Below are 25,177 nucleotides of genomic sequence, written 5' to 3'. Positions count from 1 at the left end.
AAGGTACATCATTGTTAAATGGAAAATGCAGAGCTTGTGTAGAGGTGACAGTAATGATTACATTAAAATGACGCCTAAACATAATTTGAAAAAAGGTATTAATAGCTTCTTTACCCATCTTCTCTGGGTGGTGGAACTGTGAAATTTTTGGTAAATCCTCAGTTTTTTTCTAATTTTTCAATTATGATTATTTTATAATTTAAAAATGTTACTTAAGTAAATTAGGAAGAATTTTTTATGAAAGGAGGGAGATCAGTGTTGGTCATTTCAGTGTTAATGGAAATTAGTTTAAAAGATGCTTGTCTCCAGTGTATCAAGTTTGGCCTTGTTAAGGGAATGCATTCCCTGGTGGCTCAGATGGTAAAGAATCCACTGTAATGCAGGAGACTTGGGTTCAATCCCTGGGTCGGGAAGATGCCTTGGAGAAGGAAATGGCTGCTGCTGCTACTGCTGCTACTGCTGCTGCTGCTAAGTCGCTTCAGTCATGTCCGACTCTGTGCGACCCCATAGACGGCAGCCCACTAGGCTCCCCCGTCCCTGGGATTCTCCAGACAAGAATACTGGAGTGGGTTGCCGAAGGAAATGGCTACACACTCCATATTCTTGCCTGGAGAATCCCAGGGACAGAGGAATATGCCAGGCTACAGTCCATTTTGTTGCAGAAGAGTTGGACACAACTTAGTGTCTAAACAACAACGGTCTTATTGAGACACAAATGACCACCACACTCAGAAAGTGATTTTGGAACGATGGAATATTAATGTATATATAAAGGTGAATGAAGAAATGAAGGTGAACTTCAGAATAATTTAACCCCAAACAGTTTCTTCTTTTCTGAAGATCACCCTGCGATTTTATTTGAAATGATGGCTGTAGAAGTTTCTGGAAGATTTTGTTGGCCAACTTGAGACTTTTCTGTGATGAGGCTAGCTGTCCACCTCAGAGCTGCACAGGAGTTTTTCACTCTAGCGGACTCACCGTGATCAGAGGCGTGGTTAGGAGAGCTCGCACAAGTTTTACCAACGCCTCTGAGTTAATTGGACTCAGTGGCACTGATCTGGGCTCTGGTTTCATTTTAAATGAGCAGTCTCAAAATTTCCAATAAACTCTCCACACTGGCGGAGAGTGAGCTTTCTTCCCCAACTTTCTGAGATGACTCACATCATCTTCTCTTGTGAAACCTCCTACCTCATACCTGCCCATCCTGAGTTGATAACTTTGCCTCATCCTTCACTTGAAAACATTGAAACATTCCCTCAACACCTCAAGACCTCTCTCTTCCTTGCACCCACACCCAGCTACCCATCCCATCTTTGCTCCTTTCATTAAACTAAGAAATTGCCTTTCTTCCTATCAAAGTCCAGTTATCGACACATTCTCTTGATCTTACCCCATCTTGCTTCCTCAAGAAGTCTCCCCGATGACTTCAATGTCTCCCTCTCTGCTGGAGCATTCCATCAGCCTGCCTACACAACATCTCCTGATTTTACATACATACATATTAATATATATACACACATAGCTTTATATATACTCCCCTTCTGCCCACTCATCCATTGAACAAGCTCAGAACTCTAGTTTCCCTTCACAAGCTAACTTCTTTTTTAAGGATTTTCTCTTTTTATTTTTCTTTTCTTTAAAAAATGCATTTATATTAGTTTTGTGCTTTACTTTTTTACTGGAGTATAGTTGATTTACAGTGCTGTGTTAACGTCTGCTATATAGCAAATTGATTCAGTTTTACATATATATGCATTTTAAAATATTCTTTTCCATTATGACTTATTATAGGATATTGGATATAGTTCTCTATGCCATACAGTAGGACCTTGCTATTTATGCATTCTATATATAATAGTTTACATCTGCTAAACCCAACCTCTTACTCAATCCCTACTCCAGTCCCTGCCCCCTTGGCGACCACAAGTCAATCCTCTATGTCTGTGAGTCTGTTTCTGTTTCATAGATAGGTTCGTTTGTGTCATATTTTAGATTCCACATATAAATAATATATAGTATTTGGCTTGTCTATTTGATTTTCTTCACTTAGTATGATAATCCCTAGCTACTTCCATGTTGCTACAATGGCATAGTTTTGTTCTTTTATATGGCTGAGTAGTATTCCATCGTGTGTATATATGTATATGTCAAATCTTCTTTATCCGCTCATCTGTTGATGGACATTTAGATTGTTTCCATGCCTTGGCTATTGTGAAGAGTGCTCACAAGGAAAGTTGTTGAGACAGTGGTCCACACAAGTGGTCACCCCACTATTCCTGCCTCCCTATTCATTGCCTCCACACCCCACCAAGGCTGCTCCCATGATGTCACCTATAACCACCCACACCTTTCGGCTCCTTGGTTCTCTAGCTGCATACTCTGTACTTTTTCTCACTTTTTAAGTCATTTCTATCTTTTGCCAACATCTCCTCCTATACCCAACTGATAAATATTGGAGTTACCAGCATGACCCCAGCTTCACTTCTCATATTTCTTGAGAACTTTTTCCCCAAGAGTCTTGTCTCTTCCCATGCCGTTAACTACTATCTCTATGTTACTCACACCCAAACTTGTAACTCTAGTCAAATGTTTTTTCTTCTGGGAAGAGAACAATTGTATTCAACTGTTTCCTTGTCATCTCAGGAGCATCTCAGATTTAACAAGATCATTCTGAATAGTCTATACACCTTAACTAAAAGCAATTTCCCATCCCAACACCTCTGTCTCTGTGAGTGGCACCATCAACCACCCTGTTACTCAAATTAAATCCAAGGTGTTATCTTTGTTGTTGCCTCCTCCTTCACGCCTCGTCTCGCATCTTTCACCCTGTAATTTCAACTTTCACAACAGATCTTAAATCATCCTCTTTTCTCCACTCTCCCAACACCTTAATCTGAATTACCATTAAGTATTATCTGGACTATTTCTAGAATTTACGTACTGGTCTCCTGTGTTCCTATGTGGCAACTTCACAGTAAGCCTCCATTTAAAACCATTATGGTCTTTACCATTGCATTTTTAATAACATGTAAATATGTGAATCCCCTACTCCAGAACCCTGGATGACCTGACCTATGCCTTGCTTCCCTCTCCTTATTCTGGCTGCTCTCTCCCTTGCCCACTCTCCTCCTGCTATACTCACTTCTTTTCAAGCCTTTGAGCACATTCATGTCCTTATGACTCAGGGCCTTTGCATACACAATTCACTTTTTCCCCACTTCTCACATGGATGACTCCTCATCCTTCAGGTCCTCATTCAAATGCCATTTCCTCAAAGGCCTTCCAGCACTAGCTTACTAGAGAGTGGTGAACTGTGTGTCTATTACTACATCACGTTTTATTCTTCATAAAATGCATGAACATCTCTCTGTTCATGTGCTTTTTTTCCCTTTTTCTTCCCCAGTAGAGTGGAAACTCAAGGGAATAGAGCCCAGCCATATTTTATGGAACACCTTATGTCTGGTGCAGAGGGAAATGCAGAGGCTTTTTGTACCTCTGTACTTTCTCTTGTGCTTTTCTTGCTGCCTTACCCAAGGCTATTAGTGACATCTACAGCCTCCGCGGACATTTCCCTGTGCCGAGGAGCAGGTGGTGGGGAGGTTGAGTTTCCCACCACTAGCACCACTGGTTCCAAATAGGTAAAGGAGGACGTCAGGCTGTATATTGTCACCCTGCTTATTTAACTTATATGCAGAGTACATCATGAGAAACGCTGGGCTGGCAGAAGCACAAGCTGGAATCAAGATTGCTGGGAGAAATATCAATAACCTCAGATATGCAGATGACCCCACCCTTATGGCAGAAAGTGAACAAGAACTAAAGCGCCTCTTGATGAAAGTGAAAGAAGAGAGTAAAAATGTTGGCTTAAAGCTCAACATTCAGAAAACTAAAATCATGGCATCTGGTCCCATCACTTCATGGCAAATAGATGGGGAAACAGTGGAAACAGTGTCAGACTTTATTTTCTCAGGCTCCAAAATCACTGCAGATGTTGACTGCAGCCATGAAATTACAAGATGCTTGCTCCTTGGAAGGAAAGTTATGACCAACCTAGACAGCATATTAAAAAGCAAAGACATTACTTTGCCAGCAAAGGTCTGTCTAGTCAAGGCTATGGTTTTTCCTGTGGTCATGTATGGATGTGAGAGTTGGCTATAAAGAAAGCTGAGCACAGAAGAATTGATGCTTTTGAACTGTGGTGTTGAAGAAGACTCTTGAGAGTCCCTTGGACTGCAAGGAGATCCAACCAGTCCATCCTAAAGGAAATCAGTCCTGAATATTCATTGGAAGGGCTGATGCTGAAGCTGAAACTCCCATACTTTGGCCACCTAATGCAAACAACTGACTCATCTGAAAAGACCCTGATGCTGGGAATTATTAGATGCAGGAGGAGAAGGGAACAACAGAGGATGAGATAGTTGGATGGCATCACTGACTCAATGGACGTGAGTTTAAATAAACTCCGGGAGTTTGTGATGGACAGGGAGGCCTGGCATGTTGCAGTCCATGGGGTTGCAAAGAGTTGGACATGACTGAGTGACTTAACTGAACTGAACTGAGCACCACAGGTGCTAAGTATGTGTGGAGAGTCCATGGGCATCTCTGTCACATCCTCCGGGTGCTAAAGCTAAACCAGGTTCTCTGGAAACATCAACATCCAGAAGCCATGTGGAGGAGGCAAACACCCCTTTCCCCTCCTGTGCCAAGATTTGTTAGCTGGATCCCAAAGCAATATATCTTCTCTTTTCCTTATCTCTACTGTCTTAGAACAGAGTTCTTCAAATTTGCTCTTAAGAACTCAGGAAAACACAGAGCAATGTTGCTACAGTAGTTTTAGTTATATTTGTGTCCTATTTTGTTGAACATGGGGAAAGTAAATAACATAAACATATTCTGGGTCTTCTATATTATCCAATACTACCACATCATTTCAGTGAACTCAGTCTGTTTGTATTTATAACACATGAGAAAGTTGTAATTACATTATGAAATAATGTACAGAGGTTTTGGCAATTGTTTGGAAAGAAAAATGGTTTAAAAAAAAATAGGTCTTTAGTTGGTATGTGACAATCTCAGCATGCCCCAGAGCAGTGTATAAAGAATTAGCATTGCCAACCGAAGTGTTGTGTTAATCTCTTTGAACATATCAGATAGCAACCATTGATCCCATCTACACATTTTTTAAGTGGCACTATACCAAAAATAGTTTGTTAGTGCTCAGTTCCCCAAAGAGTCCTTTAACAGTTAAAAGTGGTTGACACACTTCTTAAACCTGGGAAAACTATCATGGAGATTCTAGGGGGCGTGGGGGGAGCATTCTTTCTGTTTCCCTTTTTATTTAAAATTTTTGTTTTGTTATCAACCCCACATGTCTGTAAGACAAAAATAGAGACCACCCCCGCCCCCGCCAGCTTAGACAACGTGATAAACCTAAGTCCCTGCCATCACAATGTATTAAGGATCCACCACCAACCTTCTCAGTTGGTTGGTTGTTAGGTCAGGCTTGGCTCCTTTAAGATGAATTCCCTTCAAGAGGGATGTGTGTATGACAGTCTCTTAGCATCCACCCTTCTTGGTGAATTGATGTACTTTCTCACAGCTTAGACTCAACCTGAAATCTCTACTCTCCTGGCCTGAAGAATGAATAAATGAGTAGAGGAGTGATTGCATGAAATAAAACATTAATTTACCTGATAGTAGGAAATCCATTGGCTGCTCACTATATGGTTTAATGAAAAGTATTCTGTCTTTCCAGGTCATAGAAGACAGATTTAAGATAGAAAAGGATAAAGTGAAAGCAAAATCTCCCAAGGAGAAGAAGTCCCCATCTGCCAAGGTTGCCAAAGGAAAGGGAAAGGACCAGACAGAGGCAAACACTGCCGTGAAAAAGACCACCCAGTTAGTGAGGAGGGGGGAAGAGGATGACATCAAACAATACATTGGTCAGTGAGATGCTGCTTTCGCTTCTTGCCCTATGACCTATGAACTTGAGAAATCATTCCAAGCACTATGCTTAATCTTCCCCAGGCTTTCCCCTTTTTTTAAACCATAAATCCCATGCTCCCCATGACACCTTGGTAGAAAAATATTTCTACTTGCAATTCATTTATGTTTTCAGCCAATATTTTTTAGCATGTGTCTTGCTATAGGCATATTTTCACAGTTCAAATAAAAGATGAAGTCACAAGCCAGTTGTGCTACCAAGCAGCTTAGTGTCTGTTTGGAAACATTTTGAGAAAGTCAGAGACACTTGTAAGGCAAAGCAAAAGTAATTATTGTCACAAATGAAACACAATACCAATAAAATCAGACCGGTTAATTTGTGATTCATGTAGAGCATATAGCTTCCTAACCTCAACTTCTCCGACTATGTTTGTCCTAGATAGAGCAACGAGAATTTTCTGTCATTTAGATTGTCTACATAAAAACTATTCAACTTAGACAGTTATGAGTTATTGCTCCTTTCCTGTGAATCTACATGGAGCTACTGTTGTTATGCACATTGTATTTAAATGAGATGGCAGGTCTTCCCATTCTTTACCAATTTGACTCCCATAATCTCTGCTCTAAACCTACTTACTTAGGAGCAGTTATATTATGGATTTCATGGGCTATATCAATACTGATTTGTTTTAGTAACTGAAGCAAAATCACTAGTTGAAAATCAAAAGTTTGTGCATCTGTTGCTCTGTCTTTAAGTTGATCTTAATGAACCATTGTGAGATGTAATGTTTTCATGTACCATCTATTATTGATATCAAATATGACAATTTTTCTCACCCCTCAGAATCTAATGTTCTAATATAAATTCGTGTTCTAACACTAATAGAACAATGTAGCCAGGATAAAATAAAGGAGAAAAATTTTAGGAATGTGCACAATATATATTTTAAAATTGAATGCAATAAATAATATTGTTGCTACATAACCCATACTCTGCATCCACACCTATTGACATAAATACACAGAATGCTTTGGTAGGGAGTATGTTCATATTCAATATTTCCCTCTCCTGTAAACACCTCTACTTATAAAATATCACGAAGCTTCAGCTACTCGTAATTCAGGAGTAAAGCCAGATGTTGCTCAAGAGATTAGAACCAAGAAAAATTACAACCTAGACTTTTTTTTTTTTTCATGAAAATCCAAACACATTTTCCATGACGACAGGCCCTCTGTATGTTTGTCTTTCTATTATGCCTTTGTCTCATTTGCAACAGTGATTTAATATTTTGTAAAATGGCCACAGCCTTCTTACTGGAAGGGCAATAATGAAAACCAGTCAACAGGACTGCATTTCAGCCAACCCCACTGCTCTTGGCAAGCCCCGGGGATGATAAACGCATGCATAATGTATAGAGCCATTGAACTGGCTGCGTGCAACCTGTTCTCTTTTAAAATGATGGCTGCTCTTCTCTATGGTATTTTTTGAACAGACGATGAGCCAGATGACGGTGCCCAGCATTACTTTATAGTCGTGGGCTTCAACAATCCTCAGCTATTAGCGATCATGACGGAGCTTGGCATTCCCATAAGCAGCGTGATTAAAATATCTTCAGAGAATTATGAACCTCTGCAGACACACCTGGCAGCAGTTAGCCAACAGCAGGAAAGTTTTCTTCAGCCAGAAGGTATGCAGTCTGCTAAGCAACTTACCGAATCCTTGAATATTACCCACTGTCCTTAAAGAACAAATACAACTCTCTGTCCAAAACATAGTCCTACGATACATATATTATTAAATCCTTTTGAGACTGATTTGCTGTTTATGCTGCTTGCACTAGCCAGGTGTTGTAAATTTTGCAAATTCAAATCATACCCTGTGTTTCTATCCCTGCTTAGCCGCAGAGAACATAGAGTTGGTTATCCAACTCCTTTCTCAGGAATTTTGATATATAACTTTTACCTAAAGTATGTGCTGGATGGATCAACTGTAGAGAATCTTTTCTGCCAGCAGCCACAGTCACCAAATGGCCCTGGGGGGTGGTCATCACTTTGGAGTCTTACTTGGCTTTGCTACTGGTTTATTGTGACAAATCAGAAGGGGCACTTATATTCCGGGCATTGGACCAGGAAGCTATAGGATGAAGTCCTACCTATACTGCTGTTCAGCTATTCTGAACCTCAGGGTCTTCCTCTAAGGGAATTGAACCAGATTCCCTCTATGGGAAGGGAACAAAACTCTACTGTGTGGGTACTAGAATTAGGATTCAGCATAAGCCTCTGTGATCTGGAAGTTCATGCTCTTTTTGCCATATGCTATTTCACTTTTTTGTTGTTTATTAGTAATATTTTTTGCACAGGACTTTGTAACTTACACAGCCACATCCCAATTTCTATAACACGACATTTTAAAATTTGCCATTCCAGGTTAGAAATAGCTAACCCTGATAATAATAGCTACCATTTATTGGGCATAGGCCTTGGAACTTGACTTAATGCTGAGGGCTTTAAGTGTGTTGATTCATGTAGTTTCCATGACAACTCTCGGAAGTATGTTTTATTATTTCCATTTTACAGGAAATGACTTTCAGTCTAGGGACAGCTATTAAGTAAAAGTCAGAATTCAAATCCAGCTACTCCTGTCTCAAAGGCTAGTTGTAACGTTAAATAATTATTATTGAAGCCAGTGAGAAAATGCTGACTCCTCTGCCCATGGAATTCTCCAGACAAGAATACTGGAGTGGGTAGCCATTTCCTTCTTCAGGAAATCTTCCCTACCCAGGGATCAAATCCAGGTCTACCTGCATTACAGGTAGATTCTTTACCATCTAAGCCACCAGAGAAACCTATAAGTTCCATAGTCTTTCTATTAAAAAATATTTAATATATAAAAATAAAATCACAGAAAGAGAGACTTTAGAATAATAAGATCTTAATAGTGGGACCTATTTAGTTATAGATGGAAATAAAATAAAACATGTCAGACAAATTTTCAAGTGTAACTTTATGGAAAACTGTCATTATTTTACAGTCAGAGTACAAATGCCCAGAGAAGCTAGTAGCTATTTCAATGTGGCCTAAAGTTAACTGAAGCAGAAATCATGGATCCAGTGTGTTTTTAGCCACGTAGGAAGGAGAACTGGATCAACTGCAGTTATGCATCAAACAAATGCTAAAATGGTCAAAAAGTGGTTTGACAGGAAAATTTCTCCTCTACAGATACAGTATAGGAGTGATGGGAATATTGGCCATAGTTAGCTCCCCAAATGTGTGACCGTATTATTATCTTTCTAGGCTTCAACTGTAAAATAAAGGGGTTGGAAAAGCTCATATTTAATAACAGTTTCAGCAGTAAAATCCTCTGATGTTTAATTATATAGTCCAGGTCCAAACACTTCTCAAAATCACCTTTATTTGTATTTTCTGGTACTGTACAGACACTGGGCAATGTATATGACTCACCACAAGCACGGCAAGTGGGATGAAATTCAGCACTCTCATTTTGCAGTATAAACATGTTGCTCTTATTAGAAATAGAAGCTGAAAAACTGAAGAAAGAGAATGGCATAAAAGAACTTGAAATCTTCTGGAAGTACTTGGAACCAATCCTGAATAACCAGAAACCAGAAACAAATCTCTTTGATGTCGCTCAGCTTGAATACACAGTCAAGGCTGACAAGTTTCCTTCTGACTGGTCAGACAGCGAGATGTTGGTTAGTATATGCATTAGTGAGACGGACTAGTTTGAACATGTGACACTGTGCTTCCATTTGCCCCATCCGTTCATTCCACAGATATTTATTGATCACTGTCTATAGAGAAGGTTTTGCGCTAGGCTGGTTTATCTTCAAGACAATGGGCACATTGAATGTCTGATAATGGCTATAGCCTGATACTTCAGCTTTTAGTGTATGAATTAATGTCAAAGGAATAAGATGTAGATAAAGATAAAGCATGGTAATTATTTTATTTGGTGATATGTGGGTTTGCTTCATACCTTAAGGCTCTAGGCAGCAGAGTCTTAATATATATAAATTATGAAAATACTAAATTTTACAGTTTGTTGAATTACATTGTCTTTCTTTTTTATGCATTAGTTCAAGACATTGTTCTTCTAGGCCTTTGCTTTTATTGCCAAAATTGTATTTTTAATTTATTTGCCTGACAAGGTTTATCTTAATAGAATGACTTGACCCCAAGCCAACAATTAGCAGGCATTTCCTGAGTGTATTTATTGGCCCCCTGCTTTTGAGGTACTTGCAGAAAGGCAAGACCAAAATCATGAAACAGAGAAGCAGTGTTCAAGATGCCACACATCTGCATGCTCTGTTATATGAAACACTCTGTTTCTTACTAATTCAGAAAAAGAAGAATTGGGATGCTCTGAAAAGTAACGAAATCTATATATATATGAGGGTGTTGTAAAAAAGAATGTTGAGCAACTACTTATTACAGATGTTGGGAAAGATATCCATATCCAGGCATTCCTGTTATAAAAAAAAGAGACCTCTCAGGTCTCTTTCTGGCTGACCACGTGTTCCAACAATGAGGGGACCAGGAGTGTTGAAGCCCTTACAGGGTAATGTATGTCAGTATTGAAAGGACTTGAACTGAAAGCAGTCCTGGAGAAGGACCACATCAATTGTGTCCTGAAGGAAGCTGGGAGAAACAGGATGGAAGGGGAGGATGAGTGTCTGTGGACAGTGACTGTGGGTAGCTCCCAAACAAACAAAATGCAAACCTGACCGTCTGTGAGGAAAAGAATGACATCAAATCCTGGAGTTTCTGAGCCAAAGGGCAGGCTGCTCATAACCATGGGTTGCCACATGCGCAGTTCGCACTATGAGAATCCCTGATTCTGTTACCTTGAGATGGATGTGCACTGGCTGAATTATGTGAAAACACTGAGGAGGGAAGCCTAGATTTGAACCTTGAAGGACAGACAGGATTTGAATAAGTAGCGATGGATACATCAGGTTGAGTGACAGAGATTGTTAACATAAGGTATTGGATGTTACCATGTAGAAACAGAACACTTAAGTCTCATACTATTGGCAGCTATTGTTATTATTGGTTAGGCACTAAGCTGTGTCCAACTCTTTGCAACCCCATGGACTGTAGCTTACCAGGCTCTTCTGTCCATAGGATTTCCCATGCAAAAATACTAAAGTGGGTTGCCATTTTCTTCTTCAGGGGACCTTCCTGACCCAGGGATCAAACCCGCATTTCCCATGTCCCCTGCATTAGCAGGCAGATTCTTTACCACTGAACCATCAGGGAAATCTACTTTGGCAGTAGAAAGAATAAATACTAGCCTTGATGGGAAGATCCCCTGGAGAAGGGAATGGCTACCCACTCCAGTATTCTGGCCTGGAGAACTCCATGGACAGATGAGCCTGGCAGCTGACAGTCCATGGGGTCGCAAAGAGTCAGACACAACTAAGTGACTTTCACTATCACTAAGATACATGAAAACAAAGCTGAACATAGAAAATCTGTGGCTGAAGGCAAAGCTGGTTATTGTGAAATCCCTCTGCTTTGCATCACCCCATTCCTTCACCTAGACATCTTCCTCTGTCCCGCTTTGTCTTTCAGTCCCCTACCTCCTAAACCTGAGCTCAGAAAAGAGTCCACCTGTCCTTTACAAATTCATGTTAAGTTGGGCCGTGTTTCTGTATCCCAGAGATACTGGCACTCCAGGTACTGTCATACTGTGACTACTCCATCCTGTTTTCTTGGAGTTCTAGATTACTCCCAGCAAATGTGAGATGTGTTTGGGAAAGAGGCTATAGCCCTGGGATCCTGAAACACCATTTCAAAGGCAGCTGTCTACTCTATCTTGATGATAAACCAGCTCTTCTTCCAAGAATTTTAAAATGTATCCTAACTTTAAAACTCACATCCACAAATTTAAGTTTTGTGGAAACAGTCCTCCTCTCATTTGGACCAAGTTTTGGCCACATACCTTCAAAAGAACTCAAGTGCAATTTTGATTTAATAGAGCACAGGAGATCCCAGCCATATAGATCTTGAATCCTCTGTCCATGGGATTTCCCAGGCAAGAATACTGGAGTGGGTTGCCATTTCGTTCTCCAGGAGATTTTTCCTAACCCAGGAATCACACTTGCATATCCTGTGTCTCATGCGTTACAGGCAGATTTTTTACCTGCTGAGCCATCAGGGAAGATGAATCATAATTAAGGGGAGGCAATACAGAGTCTTCTAAGGCAGCCTCAAACCAAGAACATTTTGCTCCTGCTCTAACTAGGGCTCCCTTCTGTGTGTCTTATGTCCTCCCAGACAGAGGCTGAGAGGAGCTGATGTGCATTGAGCTCAGGGTAGAAAACATTCCATTGCATCCTCGGTACACAGATGTGAACATCAAGACACACAGTTGCAACTCCAAAAGACCCAGCACCATTCACAGCATCCTGTTTCCTATGCCAATATTAAAAGCTTTCTGCTCATTAGATTTTAATCACTCCATTTAAAAAACAGTTTTTATTATTTTTTGGCCACACCATGTGGCACGTGGAATATTCATTCCCAACCCAGGATAGAACTGGTATCCGCTGCAGGGAAGTGCAGAATCTTAACCATTGGACTGTCAGGGAGGTCCCTAATCATTCCATTTTTTAAAGAAAGTGAATGTGGCTATATTTTCCTTTTTAAAAATATAGAGTGGAAGAATTTAAATGGCAATTAAAGTTAAGAACTTTCATGTTGGAAAAATAATATCAGTTTGAAATACTGTTGGGAATTTACTGGTGGCTCAGACGGTAAAGAATCTGCCTGCAATGCAGGAGACCCAGGTTCAATCCCTGGTTAAGGAAGATCCCCTGAAGAAAAGGAATGGCTACAGACTCCAGTATTCTGGCCTGGAGAATTCCATGGACAGAGGAGCTTGGCAGGCTACAGTCCACGGGGTAGCAAAGAGTTGGGCATGACTAAGAGACTAACACATTTACGCACATATGTACCTTATGCACATATACTCCGAACTTCAGAACTAGAAGATTAATGTCCAGAGTCTCTAGTTGGGCTATGAGGTAAATGAGGAAGGTGAATGAGGAAGGTAAATGAGGAAATGAGATCAATCAACTGTGCTGCCCGAACAGACATACCAATCTTCTATCAGCCACTTTGCAAGTATTTATTGAACATCAGCTTCATGCCAGAGCTATAATCTAGGTCCAACTGCAGCAGACTTTTAGAGCCAAGGCATGCCTTTACAAGGTCCAGTTTGTGAGTGAGCAACCCGGCACAAATAATGATGGACAAAGAAAGCCTTAAAAGCAGTTCAGTAATAGAGTTGGGTTTCAGAAGAAAAGGCCTTTGGGTTTAATACTGAAAATCAAAATTAATTGTAACCTTAGGATCACTTGAAAAATATAAAAGTAAGAAACCTATTTCTAATACAAGTAGCCTACATACATACTGTAGATAGATGGTATTACACTCTCAGCTCTATCTGTAAGTTGATAATGGCCTCACATCCAAGCCAGGAGCCAGCCAAGTAGTCGTCTTTCTCTCTGGAAGAAGGAAAGCATTAGTACCTTTGGCTGCAAACAAGCAGGCTGTATTTCTGCTGAACCCAGGTAACGAAAGCTTTACATCAAATAAATGCCCATCAAGAAGTGCTAACTGCCTATGAACGACATCTGCAACATCTCAAGTTAAGCCCTGCGTTGCTGAAATAATTTTCTGGCTTTTAGCATGTGATTTGCTGTTTGATTTAAAAAGAAATTAGCTAGTTAAGCTAAGGGATAATTGACCAGAAGCTTTTACTCTATTTCTTATAAATACAAGCATGCAAAAATATGTTTCTGTGCCAGAATATGGACAGAGAATATTAGGTTGAAGTTTTACTGAGGAATTCTCAGCCCTGGAGGGGACCCATGAAGCCCAGACTAAGAGGTGTGCTGTAAGGATGTGCAAAGCTGGCTTGTCTCTGGACTCCTGCCAGGCTGAGTCACTGGCCCCACTAGGAGCTTTCTCCCTCTACTTTAGCACTTCAGCTTGGAAACAGGAGGAGCCTATCTAATCCTCCTTTGCTTCCAAGCAGACTTAATGATAACTGTGCTTTTCCACGTCTGGAAATGAAAGCCAAGGTAATAGAGATATCTGATCTATGACCTGCTTGCCAGATCATAAAACTTGTAGGTATCATAGTAGTACTGGTCTATCAGGATCTCTTAGGGTTTTCTCCCTAAAGGTAGCACAGGTGAGGAGAGGAAGAAATCCTGATGGCACACACTGCAGTGTGCTTTTGTGGGGAGTGTGGGAGATTTCCATTGCAATTCTTGTGTGGCCGATGCAAGAATTCCAGCTTGCCTTCGGCTGATGATATGGAAATTACCTATCTCATGAATTGCTTTGGGAATGGAGATGCCTAGAAAATAGGCCTGTCTGCTGAAGTGAACGAATATGGCATTTTCTGCCTTGTTGAAGCATTAATTAGACTCTTAAAATATTAGGCAGCCAGAAGCCCTCCAAAGGGAACAGTCTGCATTATGGTGAACAGGAAGGGCCAGAAGGGTTCAGTGGTTGGGGTCCAGCTGGGAAAGGGCTTCCCTGTGAAAATCATAGGTTTGGCTCTAAGGGAGATATAAACCATACCTCTGATTCCAATAATATGAAGCCAAGAACTAATTGTTGTTAATTCTCACCCGTAGCTGGGATTGGGCACCGAAATTTTTGAAAATGTTGCCTGTCTGATGTACGACACCCTGGATTGGAAAAGGCAGCACCAGCACTATTTGGAAAGCATGCGGCTTATTAACGTCCCACAGGTGGTTAGTGAGAAGTCTGTCTTTGAAGTGACGTTGATTCCTGAGGTAGGCACATGCTGGAGTGTCTTCAGTGGGCCGAACGATTCATTAAACAACTTAATTTTCACATTTATAAGGCATATGAAGAAAAAAATCACAAATGTTGGTAGCAAGGGGACTCTGCCTGCTGCTGTTTAACAGGTGAGGGTGGGATCAAGGACCCCAGGCACAGTAGTAAAGATACCCATATGGTAGGGACTTAATGAAGCTCCCCAACTACCTTCCAACTATCATTCCACAGAGGGCATGATAGAACCTACTTTTCAGCCATGGTGCAATAAATAACATCTGGAACCAGAAGGGCTATTGATAACTTAATCACCATGTTTATGTGCATGCTAAGTTGCTTCATTGGTGTCCGATTCTGAGACCCCATGGACTGTAGCCTGCCAGGCTCCTCTTCCCATGGGATTCTCCAGGCAAGATTACTGGAGTGGGTTGCCATGCCCTCCTCCAGGGGATCTTCCTGACCCAGGGGTCGAACCCGCATCTCTTATGTCTCCTGCCTTGGCAGGCAGGTTCTTTACCACTAGTATCACCTGGGAAGCCCAACCATTGTTATTTAACACCTAGTCTGTGCTGGCACTGTACCAGGTGCTGGCAATACAGTAATGAACAAGATCCATCCCCTGTCCTCCTCACTGAGATTAAGCTTTAAAGGGAACGGCAGTCAAGTTCAAGGTGGTTTCAATTTAGCATGAGGAGTGCTGGGAGGATAGTCAGCCAAGGTTGCAGGAGGAGCTATAAATATGGCACCTAGCGTGCTCCTAAGCAAAGGAGGTTAGAGAGACAGGAATCAAGAAGGCCTTACCAGGCAGAGTAAGTGATGGGCTAAAGGCTGAGGGTAAATTGCCTGGGTAAAGCCTGGTTGGAGAGAGGGACAGGGTGGTACTCTCGAGAAAGGGGCATAGACGTTACAAAGACAAGGAGGTCAAAACAAAGAAGTATTATGGCCAGAACCACACCACAGGGTGGGGCAGTGCTTCCAGGCCATATGTACAGAGTGGAGAACAGCAACAAAAGCTGGAAAGGTGGGAGCCAGGATGTTCGTGGGTGCTGAGCTCAAGAGTTTGGGTTTTATCCTGAAAGTAATGGGAACCATTCAAGGATTCTCAGAGGGAGAATGGCATGATTCTGAATCACCCTAGGGAAGAAAATCTTCTTGACTCTTGGTGTCCCATCTTCCCATCCCTTTCCTGGTAATTACTTCAGTTCATTCGCTTAGTCGTGTCCGACTCTGTGTGACCCCATGGACTGCAGCACGCCAGGCCACCCTGTCCATCACCAACTCCAGAGTTTACTCAAACTCATGTCCGTTGAGTTGGTGATGCCATCCAACCATCTCGTCCTCTGCTGTCCCCTTCTACTTCTGCTTTCAATCTTTCCCAGCATCAGAGTCTTTTCAAAGGAGTCAGCTCTTCACATCATATGGCCAAAGTATTAGAGTTTCAGCTTCAACATCAGTCCTTCCAATGAATATTCAGGACTGATTTCCTTTAGGAGGACTGGTTGGATCTCCTTGCAGTCCAAGGGACACTCAAGAGTCTTCTCCAATACCACAGTTCAAAAGCATCAATTCTGTGGCACTCAGCTTTCTTTATAGTCCAACTCTCACATACATAACTACTGGAAAAACCATAGCCTTGACTAGACAGACCTTTGTTGGCAAAGTAATGTCCCTGCTTTTTAATATGTTATCTAGGTTAGTCATAACTTTCCTTCCAAGGAGCAAGTGTCTTTTAATTTCATGGTTGCAGTCACCGTCTTCAGTGATTTTTGGAGTCAAAAAAAAAATAAAGTCTGTCACTGTTTCTATTTGCCATGAAGTTATAGGACCGGATACCATGATCTTAGTTTTCTGAATGTTGAGCTTGAAGCCTCTTTAATCAAGAGGCTCTTTAGTTCTTCCCTTTCTGCCATAAGGGTGATGTCATCTGCATATCTGAGGTTATTGATATTTCTTCTGGCAATCTTGATTCTAGCTTGTGCTTCATCTAGTCCAGCCTTTCTCATGATGTACTCTGCATATAAGTTAAATAAGCAGAATGACAATATACAGCCTTGATGTACTCCTTTCCCTATTTGGAACCAGTCTGTTGTTCCGTGTCCAGTTCTAACTCTTACTTCCTGACCTGCATACAGATTTCTCAGGAGGCAGGTCAGGTGATCTGTATTCCCATCTCTTTCAGAATTTTCCACAGTTTATTGCGATCCACATAGTCAAAGGCTTTGGCATAGTCAATAAAGCAGAAATAGATTTTTTTCTGGAACTCTCTTGCTTTTTCCATGATCCAGCAGGTATTGGCAATTTGATCTCTGGTTCCTCTGCCTTTTCTAAAACTAGCTTGGACATCTGGAATATCATGGTTGATGTATTGTTGAAGCCTGGCTTGGAGAATTTTGAGCATTACTTTACTAGCATGTGAGATGAGTGCAATTGTGCGGTAGTTTGAACATTCTTTGGCATTGCCTTTCTTTGGGATTGGAATGAAAGCTGACCTTTTCCAGTCCTGTGGCCACTGCTGAGTATTCCAAATTTGCTGGCATATTGAGTGCAGCACTTTCACAGCATCATCTTTTAGGATTTAAAATAGCTCAACTGGAATTCCATTGCTTATTGGGTTCTATTAGGAAAAAACTGAGAAATCTCCATACCCATTAACTTCTTTCCTTCTGTGGACCAAATTTGCTTATTTGACCCTCATATTAGCAAATGATTTTGTGGTGTGAACAGAATCATACAACCTCAGAATCCCGTCGAAATCCCATCATACCAGCATTGGATGAAAGCATCTCTCAACTGGATGTTTCAATTGTTCCTTTTTAATTGTTCTTTTAGCCTCCACAACCTGTTGTTGCAATCCCTGGAAAGAAGAAAACACAACCATATGAAGAGCCACAGATTCCAGCTCCTCCTCCAGCAACACTGCTACCACCACCACCAGGCATGTATGGAACAGCTGGGAATCAGTGTCAGGAGCTGGTGCTTTAGGGAAATCAGTGTTGGGAGCTGGCGCTTTAGGGGATGATTGTCCTCCAGGTTGTTTACACATCTATCTCCACCCCTAGCTCCTGGTTCATCAGGGCATGATCAGAGTTTGAATCTGTGGATGGAAGAAATGGACAGCACATTTTAACTGAGCAACTATATTTTGCATCTTTTACAGTGGCTTCCATCATCACAAATGAAGTAGACATGAGATACTACAATGATTTGCTGAATCCAATCCCAGAAGAATTCATTTCTGTGCCCTTGATACTGCATTGTATGCTGGAACAGGTAGGTGGGTAGATCCTGGAGCTTTCTTCCCAGGGAGGCGACCTGTAGTCAGGTACTTCATCTCCCTTTCTTTTTCAAAAAAACTATTTTAAAAATAGGCTCATAATACCTGAATGCATTCTCCTTTACAAAGATTAGGACATTTTAGATACAGCTAAAATTTTCTTATGAGCTTCAATCCTCTTTCCTTTGCTATGCTCTGGAACCATTTATATAACATGCCCTGAAGTTTTGGTAGACATATGTTTAAATACTATCAGGTGTCATTTTAATGAAAGGGAAAGGAATTGGGCAGGTGGACGGGGTGGTTAATGGTCTTCAACTGCATTTAAAGTTTCTTTTACTCTTGTATATTTAATCAGATTTTTCTATTTTTGAGGCCAATTTTAGTCATTCATCTTTTAAAATGAATGTCCATTTTATTTGTGTTTTCAATATCCTAGAAGCCCTTTATTCACTAATATACATTTAAAAATTCTCTCTGTATCAGTTATGTCCCTTCCCTATGACCAGTGTTACTTATTAGTGCCCTCTTTTCATGATCATAGATGTCAATGGTTTATCGATTGTTGGTCTTTACAAAAAACCAGCATTTTTTTCATTGATCCGCTCCTTTTTACTTTACTAATTTCTTCACTTATCTTTATTATTTCCTTCTTCCTACTTTCTTTGGTTTATTTAGCAATTCATTTTAATTGAAAGTTCACTTGGTTTACTTTCTATTTCACTTTACTTAAGCCTATGCATTTTGAGTATTTCTTGGACACATCATAATGCATTCAGTGTACTCAGTTCTAAGTCTTTTAATTTCCACTGGTTGTTGTCCATTTCTAATTTTATTCCATTACGGTCAGTAAACATGATCGATCTGGGTGTTAAAAAAAATTTTTTTTAATTTCCCAGACTTCCTGTATGACCTAGTACACATGGTCAATTCTTATGAGTGCTATATATGCATTTGAGTGTTATTAGCTCATTTAATTCTTGGAATAACCCTAGGGAGCAGGAACCATTTTTATTTCCATTTTGCAGATAAGGAAACTGAGGCATAAAAGAGGTTAAGTAACTTGTCCAAGCAGTAAGTGACAGAAACTGCTTTTGAATCTTATCAGTCTACGTGGAAAAGTATTTTCATAGCATTGCTCTGTTGTGGTCTTCCTTCTCAAGTTGCTGATAAGAAGTCTGACGTCAACTGGATACTTTTCCCTTTATTTTTGTTGTCCAGTTGCTAAGTCGTGTCTGACTCTTTGCAACCTCATGAACTATACCATACCAGGCTTCTCTGTCCATCACTGTCTTCCTGAGTTTGCTCAAACTCATGTCCATTGAGTCAGTGATGCCCTCCAACCATCTCATCCTCAGTCGTCCCTTTCTCCTCCTGCCTTCAATCTTTCCCATCATCAGAGTCATTCCCAGTGAGTCAATTCTTTACATCAGGTGGCCAAAGTATTGGAGCTTCAGATTCAGCATCAGCCCTTCCAATGAATATTTTCCTTTATAAGTAATCTATTTTTTCATTCTGGCAGCTATTGGAGTTTTCTTTTTATAATTGATAACACAAGGGTGTGTGTAGATATGGATTTGTTTTATCATTGTCTTTATGATTGAAAAGATTAAAGTCTGGTTTCTGATAACATTCTGAGTAAAATCAAAATTCCTTATGCTGATCCATAAAGATACTAAAAATATGGTTCTGGGCTGCTTCTGTCATTTCCTGCCCCCCACCACACACACACTCATACCATTGGTCATAGACCGTCTAGTTTTTCCTTACATATACTAATTCCACCTTAGTGTTTTCACTCTAACTTCCCTTCCTGGAAAATTTTGCTCCCACATGTCTGCCTGTTGGATACTCAGTCATTCAGTCCCCAGAGAACACAGTGCTCCTGAGGTAGGCTTTCTCTGACCACTCGGTCTAAAGAAGGCCCACGACAACAAAAAGTGCTCTCTACTGCTTCACCTTATTTTACTTTCTTACAACAACTGCTTTTGCAAGAATATGTTTCTTTGCTTTATGTCTTCCTTCTTCTCACTAGAATGTAAGCTTCATGCAAGTAGGGACCTGACTTAGTTTTTTGTTTTATTTGTTCTCAGCTGTGCTGAGTCTTCACTGCTGCCTGCGGGTATTCTCTAGTTGCAGGGAGTGGGGGCTACTCTCTAGTAGCAGTGCATGGGCTTCTCATTGCAGTGGCTTCTCTTGTTTGCAGAGGATGAGGTCTACTGTGCACAAGAGTTATGAGCTCAAGAGTTACAGTGTGTGGGCTTAGTTGTCCTGAGGCATATGGAATCCTCTCGGACCAGGGATTGAACCCGTGTCCCCTGCGTTGGCAGGCAGACTCGTAACCACTGGACTGCCAATGAAGTCCCTAATCTAGTCTTGTTCATTGCTCTCTGTTCAGCACCCAATAACCTAACCCATAATAGACACGATATGTATTTGTTCAATTATGTCTTCAAATATTATTTCTATTTATTTATCCTAAATGTTATTAGGGCTTCTCTGATGGCTCAGCAATAAAGAATCTGCCTGCAATGCAGAAAGATGAAGATTTGATCCCTGGGTCAGGGAGATCTCCTGGAGGAGGAAATGGCAACCCACTCCAGTATTCTTGCCCAAAAAGTCCCAGGGACAGAGGAGCCTGCAAGTTTGCAGTCCAAAGTGTTGCAAAGAGTTGGATGTAACTGAACACACACACACTTATTATTAGATGGATGTTGGAATTTCTGGGTTTCTCCTCCATGTTTTTGAAATTTTCTTGCAACTTTACCCCTTTGAGACTTTCAGCTTAAGATTTCCAACTAACTCATTTTTCTATGGAGTCCAGTCTGCTCGTGAAATTTTGTTTCAACAGTAACTTTTTAAAATGATAAATTCTTTAATTTACCTTATAACTGCCTATTGTTCTTGCTTCATGTACGTAACACATTCCTTTATCTCACTGAATATTAAAATGTTTTTAGACTCTATCATCTCTGTTACCTCCATTATATATTTTGTTTGCTGACTGCTTTAGTCTTCTAACCAATTAGGTAAACACATTTACATTTATTTGCCTTTAATTACCCAATAACATTTTGAGATCAGTATTTTACTATACCAATACATTTATAAAAGTTCAACAGCCTTAGAGAGCTTATAGTATCATTTTATTTATCTTAGTCTTCCTTATTTTTTTCAACTTAGAGCAACAAACATTTATTAACCATCTACTGTTTTCCAGGTACCAAAGGTGACAGACAGTTGATGAGCTCAGTGCCTGACACATAGACTCCGATAAAAGATACATGTTGGCTGAACACAAGCTTAATAATAAAGGGATGAAGAATTAAAATATAAGAGGAATCGGGTGGGATATTATTAGAGGGAATATTAGAATTTTTAACATTTCAGAGTTGGAACAGTTCCATATGGTCTTTTGTGATCGGAGTGGATCCAAGAGATGGTAGGAAGAGAGAAAGTGGAGATAGGAGTGACTATTTGAAAAGTAAGGTGTTGATAAACAGTAAGAGTGTAAGACTGTTTTGCTATTGTTCTCAACAGGGGGAGTTGCCTCAAATGGGGCATTTGGCAATGTCTGGAAATACTTTTGGTTGCCACAGTTGAAGGTGTTCTACCAGCATCAAATGGCTCAAGGCCAGGGATGCTGCTAAACATTCCATATAGTGCACAAGATAGCCCCCATGACAAAAAGCATCTAGTCCAAATGCCTTAAGTTTCAAGGTTGAGAACTCCTGCAGAGGGGTGTGAAATCAGAGGGTGATTTCAGTATTTAAGGTGAAGAGAACAATTATAAATTAGGTGCCTATCTTGATTACATTTCAACTATTTTGTTTACCATGTAAAATTGAACAAGATGATCAATATTTCTAGACCTCACTTTCCCCATAAAAAGCAGAATATTACCCTTATCTCACTGTCTATAACTTTTCTATCTTGGAGATTTAACCTGAACCCCCAGTTCCACCCACTAAGTAGTTTTGGACTACTTTTTAGTAGTCTAAATTAGTTTCTGAACTACTAATTAGGGCCAGGCACCTAATTTCACTCACTCTAGTTCCATTTATGTAAAATAGGAAATAATACCCGCTTGGCAATATTGCTGTGAGGCTTAAATGAGATAATGTACGTAAAAGTGCCCCACACATGCTTAGCATGTGCTAGGCACTCAATAAATATTTATTGGATCCAAAGATATGAAATCAAGGTTTTGAGTGCTTTAAGAGAATGAATGAATCATTAAAATATATATTAATATTGTTATTTTTATTTCTATTATGGTAAATTTTGTTTTTTACCATTTGCATTTTGTGTTGTCTGTTCTCATGCATGCATTAAAATTATACTTCAATACATGGGTTTTAAACATTACCCCTTTTATTTTGGTAGTCACTGGTTAATTATACTGCCACTTTGTATAATCACCATACTTTTGGGTAGAAACTGCCTTCTTTTTACTAAAAGCAAAGGAAATACATAAATATCAATAAAGAGCTGACCATTAAAACTAATACCTCCCAACTTTTCCCTGATAGCTTACTTGGTAAAGAATCCACCTGCAATGCAGGAGACCCTGGTTTGTTTCCTGGGTCTGGAAGATCCACTGGAGAAGGGATAGGCTACCCACTCCAGTATTCTTGGGCTTCCCTTGTGGTTCAACTGGTAAAGAATCTGCCTGCAATGTGGGAGACCTGGGTTCGATCCCTGGGTTGAGAAGATCCCCTGGAGAAGGGAAAGGCTACCCACTCTGGTATTCTGGCCTGGAGAATTCCATGGACTGTATATAGTCCATGGGGTCACAGAGTCGGACACGACTGAGTGACTTTCTTTCCTCCCAACTCTTTCTATCAACAGGTTGTAGCAAGTGAAGAAGATCTTGTCCCACCAAGTCTTGTAGAGCTGCCTCCCAGGGCAGATGGGTTGGACTACAGAATAGCAGCTCACATCGTATCCATCTTGCCCTCTCTCTGTCTGACAGAGAGGGAGAAAAAGGTCAGATGGTATGAGAAATCCAAAAAGTATGCATGCTTTGAAAAGTATGAATTCTCTCTTAAAATCATTATTTTAATTTGAATAGAATCTCCATGAAATATTCTTATCTGAAGAAGAAAATGAAAGCAAACCAGTGCAAACAGGCCCTCTCCTGCTTAACTATCATGATGCCCACGCCCACAAGAAGTACATGCTAAAGGTAATAATTGACCGAGTTACCCAGAGGATAACTGATGCAAGAAAGATCATTTGTAATTATTTAGCTGTAGAATCTTTTTTAATATAAATTTATTTACTTTAATTGGAGGCTAATTACTTTACAATATTGTATTGGTTTTGCCATACATTGACATGAATCCGCCATGGGTGTACATGTGTTCCCCATCCTGAACCCCCCTCCCACGTCCCTCCCCATACCATCCCTCTGGGTCATCCCAGTGTACCAGCCTCGAGCATCCTGTATCATGCATCAAACCTGGACTGGCAATTATTTTCACATATGATAATATACATGTTTCAATGCCATTCTCCCAAATCATCCCACCTTCGCCCTCTTCCAGAGAATCCAAAACACTGTTCTATACCTGTGTCTCTTTTGCTGTCTCACATACAGGATTATCGCTACCATCTTTCTAAATTCCATAATACGTGTTATTATAGTGTATTGGTGTTTTTCTTTCTGGCTTACTTCACTCTGTATAATAGGCTCCAGTTTCATCCGCCTCATTAGAACTGATTCAAATGTATTCTTTTTAATGGCTGAGTGATACTCCATTGTGTATATGTACTACTGCTTTCTTATCCATTCATCTGCTGATGGACATCTAGGTTGCTTCCATGTCCTGGCTATTGTAAACAGTGCTGTGATGAACACTGGGGTACACGTATCTCTTTCAATTCTGGTTTCTTGGTGTGTATGCCCAGCAGTGGGATTGCTGGGTCATATGGCAGTTCTATTTGTAGTTTTTTTAAGGAATCTCCACACTGTTCTCCATAGTGGCTATACTAGTTTGCATTCCCACCAACAGTGTAAGAGGGTTCCCTTTTCTCCACACCCTCTCCAGCATTTATTGCTTGTAGACTTTTGGATAGCAGCCATTCTGACTGGCATGAAATGATACCTCATTGTGGTTTTGATTTGCATTTCTCTGATAATGAGTGATGTTGAGCATCTTTTCATGTGTTTGTTAGTCATCTGTATGTCTTCTTTGGAGAAATGTCTGTTTAGTTCTTTGGCCCATTTTTTGATTGGGTCATTTATTTTTCTGGAAATGAGCTGCAAGAGTTGCTTGTATATTTTTGAGATTAATTCGTCAGTTGCTTCATTTGCTATTATTTTCTCCCATTCTGAAGGCTGTCTTTTCACCTTGCTTAGAGTTTCCTTTGCTTAGAGCTTTTAATTTTAATTAGAGCCCATTTGTTTATTTTTGCTTTTATTTCCAATATTCTTGGAGGTGGGTCATAGAGGATCCTGCTGTGATTTATGTCGGAGAGTGTTTTGCCTATGTTCTCCTCTAGGAGTTTTATAGTTTCTGGTCTTACGTTTAGATCTTTAACCCATTTTGAGTTTATTTTTGTGTATGGTGTTAGAAAGTGTTCTAGTTTCATTCTTTTACCAATTGTTGACCAGTTTTCCCAGCACCACTTGTTAAAGAGATTGTCTTTTCTCCATTGTATAGTCTTGCCTCCTTTGTCAAAGATAAGGTGTCCATAGGTGAGTGGATTTATCTCTGGGCTTTCTATTTTGTTCCATTGATCTATATTTCTGTCTTTGTGCCAGTACCATACTGTCTTGATGACTGTGGCTTTGTAATAGAGCCTGAAGTCAGGCAGGTTGATTCCTCCAGTTCCATTCTTCTTTTTCAAGATTGCTTTGGCTATTTGAGGCTTTTTTGTATTTCCATACAAACTGTGAAAGTATTTGTTCTAGCTCTCTGAAAAATACCATTGGTAGCTTGATAGGGATTGTATTGAATCTATAGATTGCTTTGGGAAGTATTCTCATTTTCACTATATTGATTCTTCCAATCCATGAACATGGTATATTTCTCCATCTATTAGTGTCCTCTTTGATTTCTTTCACCTGTGTTTTATAATTTTCTATATATAGGTCTTTTGTTTCTTCAGGTA

At 40.2% G+C, this 25,177-nt stretch overlaps 1 protein-coding gene across 4 annotated transcripts in view; it reads left to right on the top strand.

The window, feature by feature from the left end:
* SPAG17 (sperm associated antigen 17) overlaps window positions 1-25,177 on the top strand; it is a 259,499-nt gene that overhangs the window by 75,348 nt on the left and 158,974 nt on the right. For 3 of the 4 annotated variants that reach the window (XM_060401717.1, XM_004002384.5, XM_060401725.1), the window contains exons 5-12: window positions 5,756-5,942; window positions 7,437-7,631; window positions 9,475-9,656; window positions 14,619-14,780; window positions 17,614-17,719; window positions 17,942-18,054; window positions 22,910-23,047; window positions 23,133-23,246. In XM_060401717.1, coding sequence (XP_060257700.1) covers window positions 5,756-5,942; window positions 7,437-7,631; window positions 9,475-9,656; window positions 14,619-14,780; window positions 17,614-17,719; window positions 17,942-18,054; window positions 22,910-23,047; window positions 23,133-23,246 — 1,197 coding nt within the window. The remainder of the gene's footprint in view (window positions 1-5,755; window positions 5,943-7,436; window positions 7,632-9,474; window positions 9,657-14,618; window positions 14,781-17,613; window positions 17,720-17,941; window positions 18,055-22,909; window positions 23,048-23,132; window positions 23,247-25,177) is intronic. The other variant, XM_060401722.1, reaches the window with a different exon arrangement.

The sequence above is a fragment of the Ovis aries genome, chromosome 1, assembly GCF_016772045.2.
Source record: "Ovis aries strain OAR_USU_Benz2616 breed Rambouillet chromosome 1, ARS-UI_Ramb_v3.0, whole genome shotgun sequence".
In the NCBI taxonomy this organism is placed as follows: domain Eukaryota; kingdom Metazoa; phylum Chordata; class Mammalia; order Artiodactyla; family Bovidae; genus Ovis; species Ovis aries.
The sequence above is the reverse complement of the archived record's forward strand: the minus strand, read 5'-3'. Positions and strand labels throughout refer to the sequence as shown.